The sequence below is a fragment of the Cyprinus carpio genome, chromosome A16 (genome assembly GCF_018340385.1).
Source record: "Cyprinus carpio isolate SPL01 chromosome A16, ASM1834038v1, whole genome shotgun sequence".
In the NCBI taxonomy this organism is placed as follows: Eukaryota; Metazoa; Chordata; class Actinopteri; order Cypriniformes; family Cyprinidae; genus Cyprinus; species Cyprinus carpio.
Window position 1 is genome coordinate 3,176,397 of NC_056587.1, and position 11,940 is coordinate 3,188,336.

At 40.8% G+C, this 11,940-nt stretch overlaps 1 protein-coding gene across 2 annotated transcripts in view; it reads left to right on the forward strand.

Annotated features, from left to right (window-relative positions):
• LOC109104634 (centrosomal protein of 192 kDa-like) overlaps positions 1-11,940 on the forward strand; it is a 28,079-nt gene that overhangs the window by 7,090 nt on the left and 9,049 nt on the right. Inside the window, exons 13-38 of one of the 2 annotated variants that reach the window (XM_042772033.1) lie at positions 25-421; positions 554-706; positions 1,356-1,420; positions 1,524-1,742; positions 2,274-2,415; positions 2,506-2,597; positions 2,689-3,805; positions 5,483-5,600; positions 5,725-5,884; positions 6,380-7,103; positions 7,187-7,335; positions 7,525-7,755; positions 7,949-8,074; positions 8,198-8,341; positions 8,430-8,493; positions 8,726-8,865; positions 9,013-9,105; positions 9,247-9,365; positions 9,593-9,778; positions 9,853-9,943; positions 10,045-10,224; positions 10,303-10,563; positions 10,650-10,771; positions 11,318-11,427; positions 11,513-11,675; positions 11,772-11,926. In XM_042772033.1, coding sequence (XP_042627967.1) covers positions 25-421; positions 554-706; positions 1,356-1,420; positions 1,524-1,742; positions 2,274-2,415; positions 2,506-2,597; positions 2,689-3,805; positions 5,483-5,600; positions 5,725-5,884; positions 6,380-7,103; positions 7,187-7,335; positions 7,525-7,755; positions 7,949-8,074; positions 8,198-8,341; positions 8,430-8,493; positions 8,726-8,865; positions 9,013-9,105; positions 9,247-9,365; positions 9,593-9,778; positions 9,853-9,943; positions 10,045-10,224; positions 10,303-10,563; positions 10,650-10,771; positions 11,318-11,427; positions 11,513-11,675; positions 11,772-11,926 — 5,521 coding nt within the window. The remainder of the gene's footprint in view (positions 1-24; positions 422-553; positions 707-1,355; positions 1,421-1,523; positions 1,743-2,273; positions 2,416-2,505; positions 2,598-2,688; positions 3,806-5,482; positions 5,601-5,724; positions 5,885-6,379; positions 7,104-7,186; positions 7,336-7,524; positions 7,756-7,948; positions 8,075-8,197; positions 8,342-8,429; positions 8,494-8,725; positions 8,866-9,012; positions 9,106-9,246; positions 9,366-9,592; positions 9,779-9,852; positions 9,944-10,044; positions 10,225-10,302; positions 10,564-10,649; positions 10,772-11,317; positions 11,428-11,512; positions 11,676-11,771; positions 11,927-11,940) is intronic. The other variant, XR_006161926.1, reaches the window with a different exon arrangement.

Here is an 11,940-nt window from a genome sequence, read left to right on the forward strand (position 1 = left end):
CCTTGACACTTTTCCACTTAACAGGATGCAATGGATAACACAGCAGAAGTTCACCTGGACTCTGTATACTTGAGGGCAGGTGCTGGTTCCAACCCACAGCACACTTCTTCCACAATCAGCCCCTTCCTTCAGGGCACCCAGAGCAGTTTCCACCTCTCTCAGGTACTTCAGGAATCACATAATAAAACAGATCAAGGGATCGATCGGGGCCATACTGTGGATCTCGGTGCCCTGGGCTTGCGTGGTGGCCCTTGTGGGGATTCTCCAGTTCTCAATGAGCAGCAGAGCACTAGCAGTAAAGATGATCAACCTGGAGAGTCCCTGGATGCTAGGTACCTTTCCCAGAGCTTTAATGAGAATCATGAAGAACATGATGTTTGGAATCACCAGCCAGACAATGTGGGGCTTGAGGGACAGCAAGGTAACAGTCTTTTTCTTCCATTTCTAATGTACTGATGTCAGTGGTTTTTCTGACATTTGTAGTATTACATGAAGTATTCAAAATAGTATTTGTATTTTATGATCTACAAATTAATGTTCAGTATGTCCCTAGGCACAAATGCCACTCATAGTGTGGTCTACCAGAATGAAGAGGGAAAGTGGGTCACTGAATTGGCCTATTACTCTTCCTTCGAGAAGGAAATGAAAGCCAATATGCCTGAGGAAGTTGCTATGCCGTTTCAGTCTGAAGATTTTCTTGCCGGAAGTAAGTGAAATGCAGTGATATTCTCATTCTTAATGAAAATCAGGGTTTTCGGGTTAACCATTCCTCAACTGACTCAACCTCGTGTTGACTTTCTTCTGCAAAAAAGGTGCATTTTTGAAGAATGTCACTTTTCAATTTAATGAAAGTGAATGCATACTAAATGCATTCCCCCTAGCTCAATCGGCAGAGCATGTCACAAGCAATACCAAGGTCATTGGTTGATCTCCAGGGAATGCATAAACTAATAAAATGGATTCCTTTAAATGTAAAAGAATTTCCCAAGAAATTGATTCCCAATTATAGATTTGTGTGAGGATTGGATACAAATTTATTCACAAAAAATCTTGAAATTTAGCTTTACTTGACCTTTTAATTAAAGAAATAGCAATGTCCAATTTGTTCTTTTGAGTCAAATCTTATTGATTCAATTCACAAATCCGAATGGTCTGAATGACACTTTGAAGCTTAAGCTCCAGTCCCCATACATTGTAATTGTCTGGCAAGTAGTAAGTTTCTCCTCTTGTGTTTGACTGGTGAAAGGCAGTCATGAGTGATTGTAGCAACATTAAGGTGAGTAAATTGACACATTGGATGAGTTAATACTTAATTCTGTCATTGCTTTCCATTGCATAATGTTGTCTTCCCTTAGGCCAGGCCATGGACAAGATAATTGAGGATCAGAAGGAGTTTGAAAAGGAGCACCAGTTTATGCAGGTACCAATGGTTCCCTGCAGGATTTTGAGTTCAACCAACCTAGATCTTAAATGTATTGTACACAAATGCTCCAAAAATGTGTTTTTCTTTTGCCTTCTGGTAGGAAGAGCAGATTCAAGCTGTAAATATGAGTGAAGTGCTGGGAGATACCTCATGGAAAATGCTGAGTAGTAGCAACATCCTCATGAGGGCCTCCCAGGTCTCCTCTGAACTCAAGCCTGGGAACCAAAGTTATCTACGTATTTCACTTGGGGAGTTTTTTCAGAGGCGCTCTGAAGCTCTGGGGTGCCTTGGGAGCAGTGAAGAGGACAATGTTAAAAGGGTGAGGACTCTATCTTTAAGCAAATATCTTTTAAGATAACTTCCTCACTGAAATGTAACCTCAAAGTTGACTCATTTGGAACACTCTCTGTGTGCCATACAAATGACTCTCACCATGTGAATCGCACAATTGCCAAACCCTCCTGTAGGTCAGATGGTATCACACTAGGAACCCAAAGATCCTGAGATAACATCCATGATATGCATGAACTCGATAATGTGTATCTTGAATGCAATGTAATTCAATACTGCTGTCAGATTTGACTATATGTTAACAACCTTCCCATCAGGAATGTGCCTGGAATGCCGTAGAGCAGAGGTGTACAATCTTGTTCCTGTATGGTCAATGTCCAGCAGAGTTTAGCTCAGTCCTGCCCAAACACACCTGCCTGGCTGTTTCTAGTAATTCTAGAGACATTGATAAGCTGTTTCAGATGTTTAATTAGTACTGTAGCTAAACTCTGATGGAAGGTGGGACTTTAGAACCAAGCTTAAAAGACAGTTATTCAACCATTTGATATGTGTTTTTCAGCCATCTTTTGGATACTTAATTACTTCTCCTGAGAAGAGGGAACCTTTTGCGTTACTTCGCCCCTCAGATTTGTTCTCCAGAGGAGGCTCCATCAACATTGAGACGGTTCCGCAAAGTGATGCTGATGAGACACTTAATCCAGGTGCATTCAACATACTTTGCTCATATTAGTTATCTATTTAATAATTATTTTTGCTTAAGTCCTTTGTGATGTCCTTTATGTGAACTACAGATGATCTAGACAAGACTCTTGAGCCCAACACCGCTGAAGCCACGCATGAGAATAATGTGCAACCACAAAGAACTGAGGGACAGGGTTACCAGGTATTGACAACCATTTAGCTTTGCACTGCTGCCATATAGTCTTTTAAAAATTAACCAAATTGTTGATACTTTATGTCTGATTTTGGATTAGATCTCTGCACAATATGAAAATAAGGAGAGTTCTGGCCATAGTTCAGAATCACCCAACTCCAGTAGCAACCTTATGCTCAGCATCAGTACAATAGCCTCTGCAATTGCTGATGCCTCCATCAGCTCAGATCCAGCCCAGCTTGCTGCCATGATCATGGAGCTGTCTAAACGGAGTCGCTCTAAAAGCCGCCAGCAAGTAGCAGAGGAGTCGATTATGAATCCTGATCCTGTAGCAGCCTCAAATCAGAATGGTCTGCTAGAGGACCTGCAGAAGACCACATCAGTGGGTGACCTTAGTACTCCCGAAATGGAGAAATATCTGAAGATGGCTGAGGTCTCAAGTAGCGACAGTGATGGATCCACCTCACAGTCCTGCTTGGACATCCTCACTTTGGCTGATAGTTTGGCCATTTCTAACAAGCAGACTCAACAGCAGTTGGTGCCTCTGGAATACAGAACCATCCATGAAGAGTGTTCAGTTGTGGAAGAGCAAGCAGTAGGCAAAAAATGCCAGGATCTGGCAGGTTATACATCTAAACAAACAGAGGGTACTTATGTTGTGTCACCAAATCCAAGGTCAGATGTCAAACGAAGTGCAATTCCTCGACCCAAGTCAAGCAGTTTACCAACTGCCACTGCCACTGCACATCCAGCCAAAAGATCTTTAGGTTCCGGACAGCCATCATCATCTTCCACATCCTTCAAATCAAAACCTGTTGATTTCAAATCTGGCATTGAGAAAAACAAGAATGACTATCGTGCCGCACCTTCTACCAATAAAACTGTCCCTGAATCTAAGATCAAAATAGGAACGGCTCGACCACAAGTGGCCAGCACTTCCACCACAGGTAACCGCTGTTCTCTGAAAGGTGACGGGTCCGTGTCATCTCATTTTGCCCCAAAGACCTCACCTGGCCTTCGAAGTGGTAGCCGCTCAGAAGTACCGTCGTTGAAGACCTCACCTCACAAACCCAGGACAACAGGAGGACGGACAGACAAACCCACCATTAACCAGGCACGATCACCCAGAAGCCCTAAAGCCACTCAGTCAGTTTTAAAGGAGAAAATTGCAGCTGTTGATCATCAGGATTCACTGCCAGCAACACAGGAGAAATTTGGTATGTTTTTTTTTTTAAACACATACAAATCCAGCAATATGACATTTAGCATGTTAAAATCAGCATGAAATATTTTCTAAATGCACGTTGTTTCTTATTGTGAATGTTTATCTTATAAAAAAAGATTTACCTTAGGGCTGCGTGATTGACAAAAACCATAATTCTCTATTATTCCCTTTAATGGGGTCATATGATGTTGCTAAAAAGAACATTATTTTATATATTTTGTGTAATGCAATTTGTTAATGTGGTTTAAGGTTCAAAAAACACATTATTTTCCACCTACTGTACATTATTGTTACTTCTCTATGCCCTGCCTTTCTGAAACGTGTTGTTTTTTACAAAGATCATCGTTCTGAAAAGCAAGGTGTGCATTGTGATTGGCCGAATGCCTCAAGCATATGATGGAAATGTTACGCCCCTTACCATACTGTGATGCCTTGTCCTGGCTGGCGCGATGAGACAAAACCAATGAAACCTATCACAAACGAGGCATTTGTTGCATCCAGTGGGGCCATAATTACTGATTATAATGATTTGTACTGTCTTTTTACGAATGTTGCATATCGCCTCATAAACAAAAAACCATGTCTGCATTTGTGATCAGAGAAACGACAAACCACAAGCGCTACTCTACACTGCTCAAAACTCTCATTTGAATCATGAGTGGCAAATTCTCTGAATATAAAAACATACTTACAGGCTGTGAGTAAGAAGTGCCAGACTGTCCTTGCAAAGTTGGAATTGCCCCGCTTTATAGAAACAGCCTTTGTGCCACAGCCGGCATTGTAGGCTACTCTCCCATGAAACAGTTCTCCATAAAATGCGCTGCACACACTCGAATATTGGGATTGAACTGTTCTGGAACAGTGTTGTAAATACAACTTAACCCCTGATTTTGTTATGTCCTCTTTTGAAAGGCCAAACAAAGTAGTTTCACTTTCACAACGAAACAAACAGTGTCTCCACAACAGGGCGGAGACGGCGGCAGCAACAATACTACAGCAAGAATAAAAGTTATGCCGCCTTTGCGTGAACATTTGGGTGGTGTTATACAGATCTTCCCAAACATTGACGTAGACATGTGGGGGAGTGTTTAATCGAGGTGTTTTAGGAGGGCGTGGACCAGTCTAACTTTTATAAAGAACATAACTTTGGGGTGAGACTTTAGTCTTTGCAACTTCAGGGGTTTTATCTATGCATGAACAGCTTGTAACGCTCCAAAGAGAAAGGAAAACTTGAAATTGCATCATATGACCCCTTTAAATAATAGTAATTGTGACTTACACATCATATAATCACAATTTACATTGAATGATGTTTATACCATTGTTTGAAGCAATCGCATGCCATATTTTAGATGGAAAAATTTGTATTGCTTTTCTATAGTATTAATCTTCAAATGTGAACTATACATTACATACAAGTATAAATATGCATGGTATTATAATGTTATACTAAATATAAAATTAAAACAATGGAAAAACCCTAAGATAACGTGTAAGGAAAAAAACACATAACTTGCTTTATTTGACAGTCCTAGTTTATTATGCTTATTTTTGTGTTTTCGTTTACTGCATCTGTTTGATCTCTTGTCTGTGCTTAAATATGCCTGAACATCATGCAAGTTTCTGAAAATTTGGGACATCAACTTTATTTACTACTTTTTTATTGAAGGCTCACCTGAGAGCAGTGCCCCTGGTATTGTGGAGGTCACCCATTGTAATTTCAGACCATCCACCTCTCCTCTTACCCACTCCAGTCCAAGCCAGACCTCCATTCCAAGTGGAAATGGGTAATAATTGATTATTATTGATCAACCGTATGTTATTGTGTAACGTGTTTTAAATATATTTGTGGTTCAGAGCATGGATAAATAATGGCCTGATTTGACTCTTAACCATGTGTTTTGTAAATAGGGAGACGTCTCCGTGCTCACCTGGTAGCGGGAAGGATCAGAGTAGTCCTGCTGGAGATTCTGGTTCCCCTCAGTCTCATTGTTCAAGCCCATCTCTCAGCAGACTGACTTATCTCTCCATTAATGAGAACACTTTCATGCCCACCCCTGATCACCATAAGGTGAGTGTTTAACCTGCTTTATAGTTTTATGTGAATTACAATATAAGCTAATTAAATATTTAGGAAGTGAAGGTGTTGCTGAAAAGCTTGATGTATCGTATTTGTTACATTTTCAAAAAATAAATAAATAAAAGCTATTCTTTTTTACTTTATAAAAATCACTAAACATTTTCACAGGAAAAATCCATGTGTACCACAACCTGGAGGAAGAGTTTTAAGTATAAAGTACAAAGCTGAAGTGATCTTTGTTTTTCTTTTTTCGTTTAGTTAGAATATGCAAAACTCAATATTTTAACTAATTGCAAAAGCTGAATCTTTTAAAGCCTACTGATTAATTGTTTAAATAATAATGTTGAATAAGCGTTCTGGTTAAAATTTTGTTTGTTTTGGCCCTATTGGAAGCCTATGTTGCTTGACCATTATTTGATATTGATACCAATGCTGCTGATGTACTTTATGGTTTAATTAACAGAAGAATCTTTTCTGCTTCTCCAGAAAAACACCTCGATGGCTCTAAGCACCACTATAATCAGAGCCAGTCCAACTCCTCCAGTGGAGCCGTTTGATAATGGAAATGTTCTGAGTTCTTCAAAGAGTCCAGAGCCTCTTTGCCACTCTGAAATTCCAGGCCTCAACAAAAAGACCTCTGAACTGGGCTCAGGCAGCCAAAGTGACTTCCATAAAGACTACAGAAATAGATACTCTAAGGGCCACCACCAATCTGAGCCTGGGCCGAGGTTGTACCCTCAAGGGGATTCTGGATACTCGAGCAAGCTGAACATTCAGCATTCATCTGGAACAGCCACAGAACAGGCACACCAAGTGTTGCCTCATGTCTTGGGGTCTGGGTCTAGTTTTGGCGCTGCGGATGACTTGACATATGGGCCAGTACCAAGCTACACCTCTCAGGGTGCCTTGCCAAATCTTCCCAACCACCTAACAGGGCGTTCCCTCTTCAGTTCCCAACTGGCACAGCAGTATCTGAGCTCAGAGGGGCCTCTACATGCTCCTCCTTATCAGATTGGAGGACCATCTGGTTTGTATGGCGTATCAGCTGCAAACCCATCTATGGGACATATGCATGTACCTGGGCATACAAGTCTTCAGTCTGGATACCTGAACTCCGGTCAACAGCATCCTCCTCAGTATCCAGTCAGCAAGACCTATGGACAGCCAAGTGTTAGGTCATGGGGTGTACGGGATCTTGCAGACCTTAGAAGTGAGTTGAAAATAATTCATATATTTTAAAGACATTGGTGTTACAATTTGTTAAAAGAAGAAAACAAAAATGTTTTTCTTCAGCTCCAGTGATGGTTCCAAATGAGCTGAAGTTTCCCAGTTCTTGCTGTGTGGGAATTGCTTCTCAGACGTCCCTCAACATCTTCAACCCCTCTGAGCGCTGGCAGCAAGTTTCAATCTCCATCACAAGCCTATCCATTGATGGAGAGAAGGTTCAGAAATCTGTCGGATGTAGTCTAGACCAGTGGTTCTCAACTATCTGGCTGAGGCACACTAGGCGGGAGGGAGGCTTTAAATATTATCTTTCAGTCAGAAAGAATGAGAACCACTGGTCTTATGGAGATGTCTTATTCATTCAGTCAACATCTGTATGCAGTATTATAATTGTCATTTTATCACAGGTGGAGTCTCTCCAGTTCCAGTGGCTGATAATAAAAAATAAGATCATAATTGGACCCAAATGTACAGAAGAACAGAAGGTTTTGTTTATAGCACCAAGGGCTGGACTGTATCAGTTTACTCTCAGTGTGTCATCCTGGCCTGCATCTGCAGAGTCGGAGACTGTGGCGCACGCAGAAGTCTTTGCAAAGAAAGTGGTGCTGATCGCTGTGGCTGAGAACCCTGCAATAGAGGTTAGCGTTTACCTTTGTCTTTGTTGCGAGTTTCAGAGCACTAAAATTGCAAGTCATTTTATTTTTTGTAGCCAGGATTAATAGTATGGCAGTTTGACCCTTGAAATTGGTTTCTCTTTTTTTTTTCCTGTAGGTGTAATCCATGTGAAACGTGCACAAATAACAAATGTTTTTTACACCTTTAAATAAATAGGTTGACGTTGGAAAGACAGGCTGTCTGGACTTTGGGGACCTGCCTGGGGGCAGTACCAAGGCCCTGCCGCTCAAAGTTGTCAACGGTAGTCATGCCACTGTGCCTGTTCGACTCGTTATCAGTGCGGTCAGTAAAATCTGTCAGCGTTTGGTTTTGAAAAATGTGTATGAGACATCGGACTGATTAAGCTCAGATCTCATTCAAAGGCATGTTGATTAAATTCAAGGACAAAGGTTTTGTCTCTTACAGAATGCATCAGCATGGCATTGTTTCGGCTTCTCTAAGAGCCCAGTTGCCATGACCACGGACGGTTACCTTCATACTGGCTCAAATCTGCCCTCGCTTTCAACTTCATCAGTCATAAACCATGTGCTGCATGCCAGTTATGCAGAGGTGAATATCTTTTTTTTTTTTTTAATTGCTTTCTGGTTTGATGGCATATTTGACTGTTTAAATACGTTTCTTATTTTTTTTTCTTCAGAATCAACAAAGCTTCTTGGTGTGGGTTCATTTCAGTCCACCTCAGAAATACATTTCAAGTTCAGGTATGCATGTAAACCTAAAAACTAGACACAAGTTGAGAAATGTTTATCAGTGTTATTTGATGATACTATTATAGTATCTGTGAGGTATTATCATAGTTTTAGAGATTTAGATTTTTAATACTTTTTTTTTTATTTTATTTTTTTATACATTTAGTTAACTGTAATGACCCGCCCTGTATAGAGTAAAATAGATCACAGACTGAACATGAGATGCTGTCTCTTTTTGATGCAGGTGAGTTGGGGCCAGCTGATGAATATAGTGCAAGGGTGGATATTGAGGTGGACAGTCCAGGCCCCAGTCATGTGATTCAGAGTGTAGCCCTGAGGGCGAGGTCTGGCACTCCCAGAGTGCATGCACCCAAAGACTTACAGGTAATGGATAAAGCAATGTCACTACATGCTACAAGACACACTTAGCTTTTTGAAGTTATGAAATGGCTTCAGTTTTATCTTTTAATTAACTTATTTGATTATTTATTTGCTTGTTGTCACTTATTTACTACATGGATATCTGTACAGACGGTGTGTTTTCAGGCTTCTTTGGGGCAGACAGCCAAACAGACACTTCCCTTAAAGAATGCAGGCAACATTGATGTTCTACTCAGACTCAAGGTACCTGATCATGAGCTTTACTTTTCAATTTCATACATTGACAAAATCCTATAAATACACTAGAATGTGCTTTGCATTAACACCGCAGTGTTAAAACTACATAGCTTAGACTTTGCTGTGGATTCACTCTGTGTTTTTCAGGGTACTGATGGGGACAGCTGCTTTACTGTGAAGCCAGAGGAACTGATTCTGAAAGCTGGAGAGGAGAAGGGCGTAGTGGTTTCCTTTACTGCCCAGGACACACAGAAATTCAGGGAGAGGCATGTTCACTCATATAGATTGATTTGATGTATTGTATATTTTATGTATTATGCCTTTTGTCTGCTTTTGAGTGTTTTATTTTTTTTTTTACCTCTTATATTAAATGCTATACAGTTCAGATTGTCTGAAATATAGTTGAACTATTTAGGGGCAAAGTGTATTTTTAAAATCTACTTGCTACTTCATATTGTTGTAGTTTGGAGTAATATTTATTTTCTTTTCTCAGCATGCTGACGATTCTGGTTCTACCCAGCGGACCTCAGTATGAGGTGATGCTGAAAGGAGAGATGGTTCAGGGAGTTTCTGGGAAAGTAGTATCCCCACCTGCTGTATTATCACAGGCTGAGGTCCCACCCATCCTCTCCAACAAACAGTTCATGGCATGGGGAGGGGTTACCCTGGGAAGAGCCGTGTAAGTATACGTAACAATAGAAACTGCCAATCAAAATAGTGAATTGGATGTAAATGATGCTTGTGTGTTCGTAGGCAACAGAAACTGGTTCTAAGGAACAATTCACCCACTACATCACAGCAACTCCGACTTCTCATCAGGGGTCAAGACCAAGACTGTTTCCAGGTAAGCTAACTCACTGAGAAATTTAGTTTTAGGTGTGGAGGTCTAGAAAATACGGAGCTCCTGGTTATTACTAAGTGCCTATTTCTATCTCAACCCTGCAGCTGCAGAGCTCATTTGGCCCGGATGAGCGACTGACACATAACAGGGAGCTGTCAATCAAACCCAAAGAGGATGTGACTGTTCATCTGCTCTTTGCTCCCACCCGTGTTGCATCCATGCTGGCTAAACTGGAGATCAAGCAGTCTGCTGCACGTGCCTCCCAGCCTGGGGTTAAATTCACTGTGAGTTTATTAATAATCTCTCATAAACAGTAACTGCATTACAAATAGGTGTGTTACATTTTATCTCGGTGTTCTCAGATCCCTCTGTCAGGCTATGGCGGCACGAGTAACGTGATCCTGGAGGAGTTGAGGAAGCGTTCTGATGGCTATGTGGCCACGCTAAGTGGAGTGCAGGCTGGCCGTGTCAGTAAGCTCTGTGTGTGCGTGAGAAATACGGGTTCACGTGCTGCCTTCGTAAAAGCGGTACCCTACAGCAGTCTTCAGAATCGAGCTGTCATGGACTCAGCCATTATGAGCTTGTCCCCATCACAGTTTGTCCTGAAAGAGCGAACACAGGAGGTGAGCCAAGTGCATGTTGTTTTTTTTTGTTTTTTTTTTTTTGTGTCTTTATTTGCTTGGAAGATTTATCAGTGCTGTTACTACAGGTGATCACAATAGCGATGAAGACTACACGCAGAGAGCAGGTTCTCTGTCAGTCTGGTGCAGCTCTCCTTGCCACTGTCTGCCTCTTCTGTGGGGACGAGGTCTCTCGACAACAGTTCAGAAAGTCAGTGGCAGTTCTCATTTGACTTGAATACTCAGCTTAGATGAGGAACATTTTAGAAACCTTTTAGTCTTTAAAAGGAATAATATTTCATACATTTCTCAACAAAAATCTGTTAAATCTATTTTATATAACATCTGACAAGTAGTTTATTTGGGAAAAAAAAACGATCTTTTAACTTGATGTTTGAATAAAAAATAAGCAGATGCCACATTTGAGCAATTTGTGTAATTTTGCAGTTAAATGTTTTTTTTTGTTTTGTTTTTTTGAAAACTAACCAAATAAAAAAAAAAAATGTATACTTAGTGCCCTCTATCTTTTCAACTGAACAAAGTAGGTTACCTCAGAATCAAAACAAAGTGTTAAACAAAAGGAAAGTTTTGAATGCAGCCATACATAGTTGCTAATATATGATTCACGCTTGCCAGCTGAGGATACAAGTTCCCTGATATCCTTATTAAATGTGAACTTGATCTGTTCAGTTTAATTTTCCGTATTCTGTGATGTGAAAACATGTTTTGTGATTTTGTTGTTTTTAATGTTTTCAAGGTTACTACAAATCAAACCAGAAGCAGGGAATAAAGTACTGTCTGAGAACAGCTTGTTAAAAAGTATCTACTTTGATGAAATGTTCCTTGGAGAGGAGCAGGTTCAGGAGGGTAAGATGACAAGGATTTGCTCAAAATGAATTCTTTTTTAATCAGTTAACTGACCCTGGTTGTGATTGTGGCTGTTTATTTTCAGCCTATGATCTGCCTCAAAGGCCAAATGAAGCTCAGATTTTCTTTGGCAACATGAGCAAAGTGATGCTGTCACTATTTGGCACTATGGAAATGTCAGACTCTGGAGAGAGTGACCATATGGAGTCCGTCAGACCTTCGCAACGGCACACTTGTGAATCAGACAGGTAAACATCCTCAACGAACGGCATACTGAACATGAATGAATGAATGCTTTCAGATTTCACTGTGCTGATGAAGTTAATGTGTAGTTCTCCACGCAGCGGCCGCTACATCAGTAATGTTTCCCTGGACGTGCTACCAGTCAAAGGCCCTCCATTAAGTCCATCAGAACCTGTGCTGAAACAACCAGAGCTGAAGCTAGAGAACACCTGGAGCATCAAGCCTGAACAGCTGGTTCTCACAGCACCCACTTTCAGTAAGAATCATTTG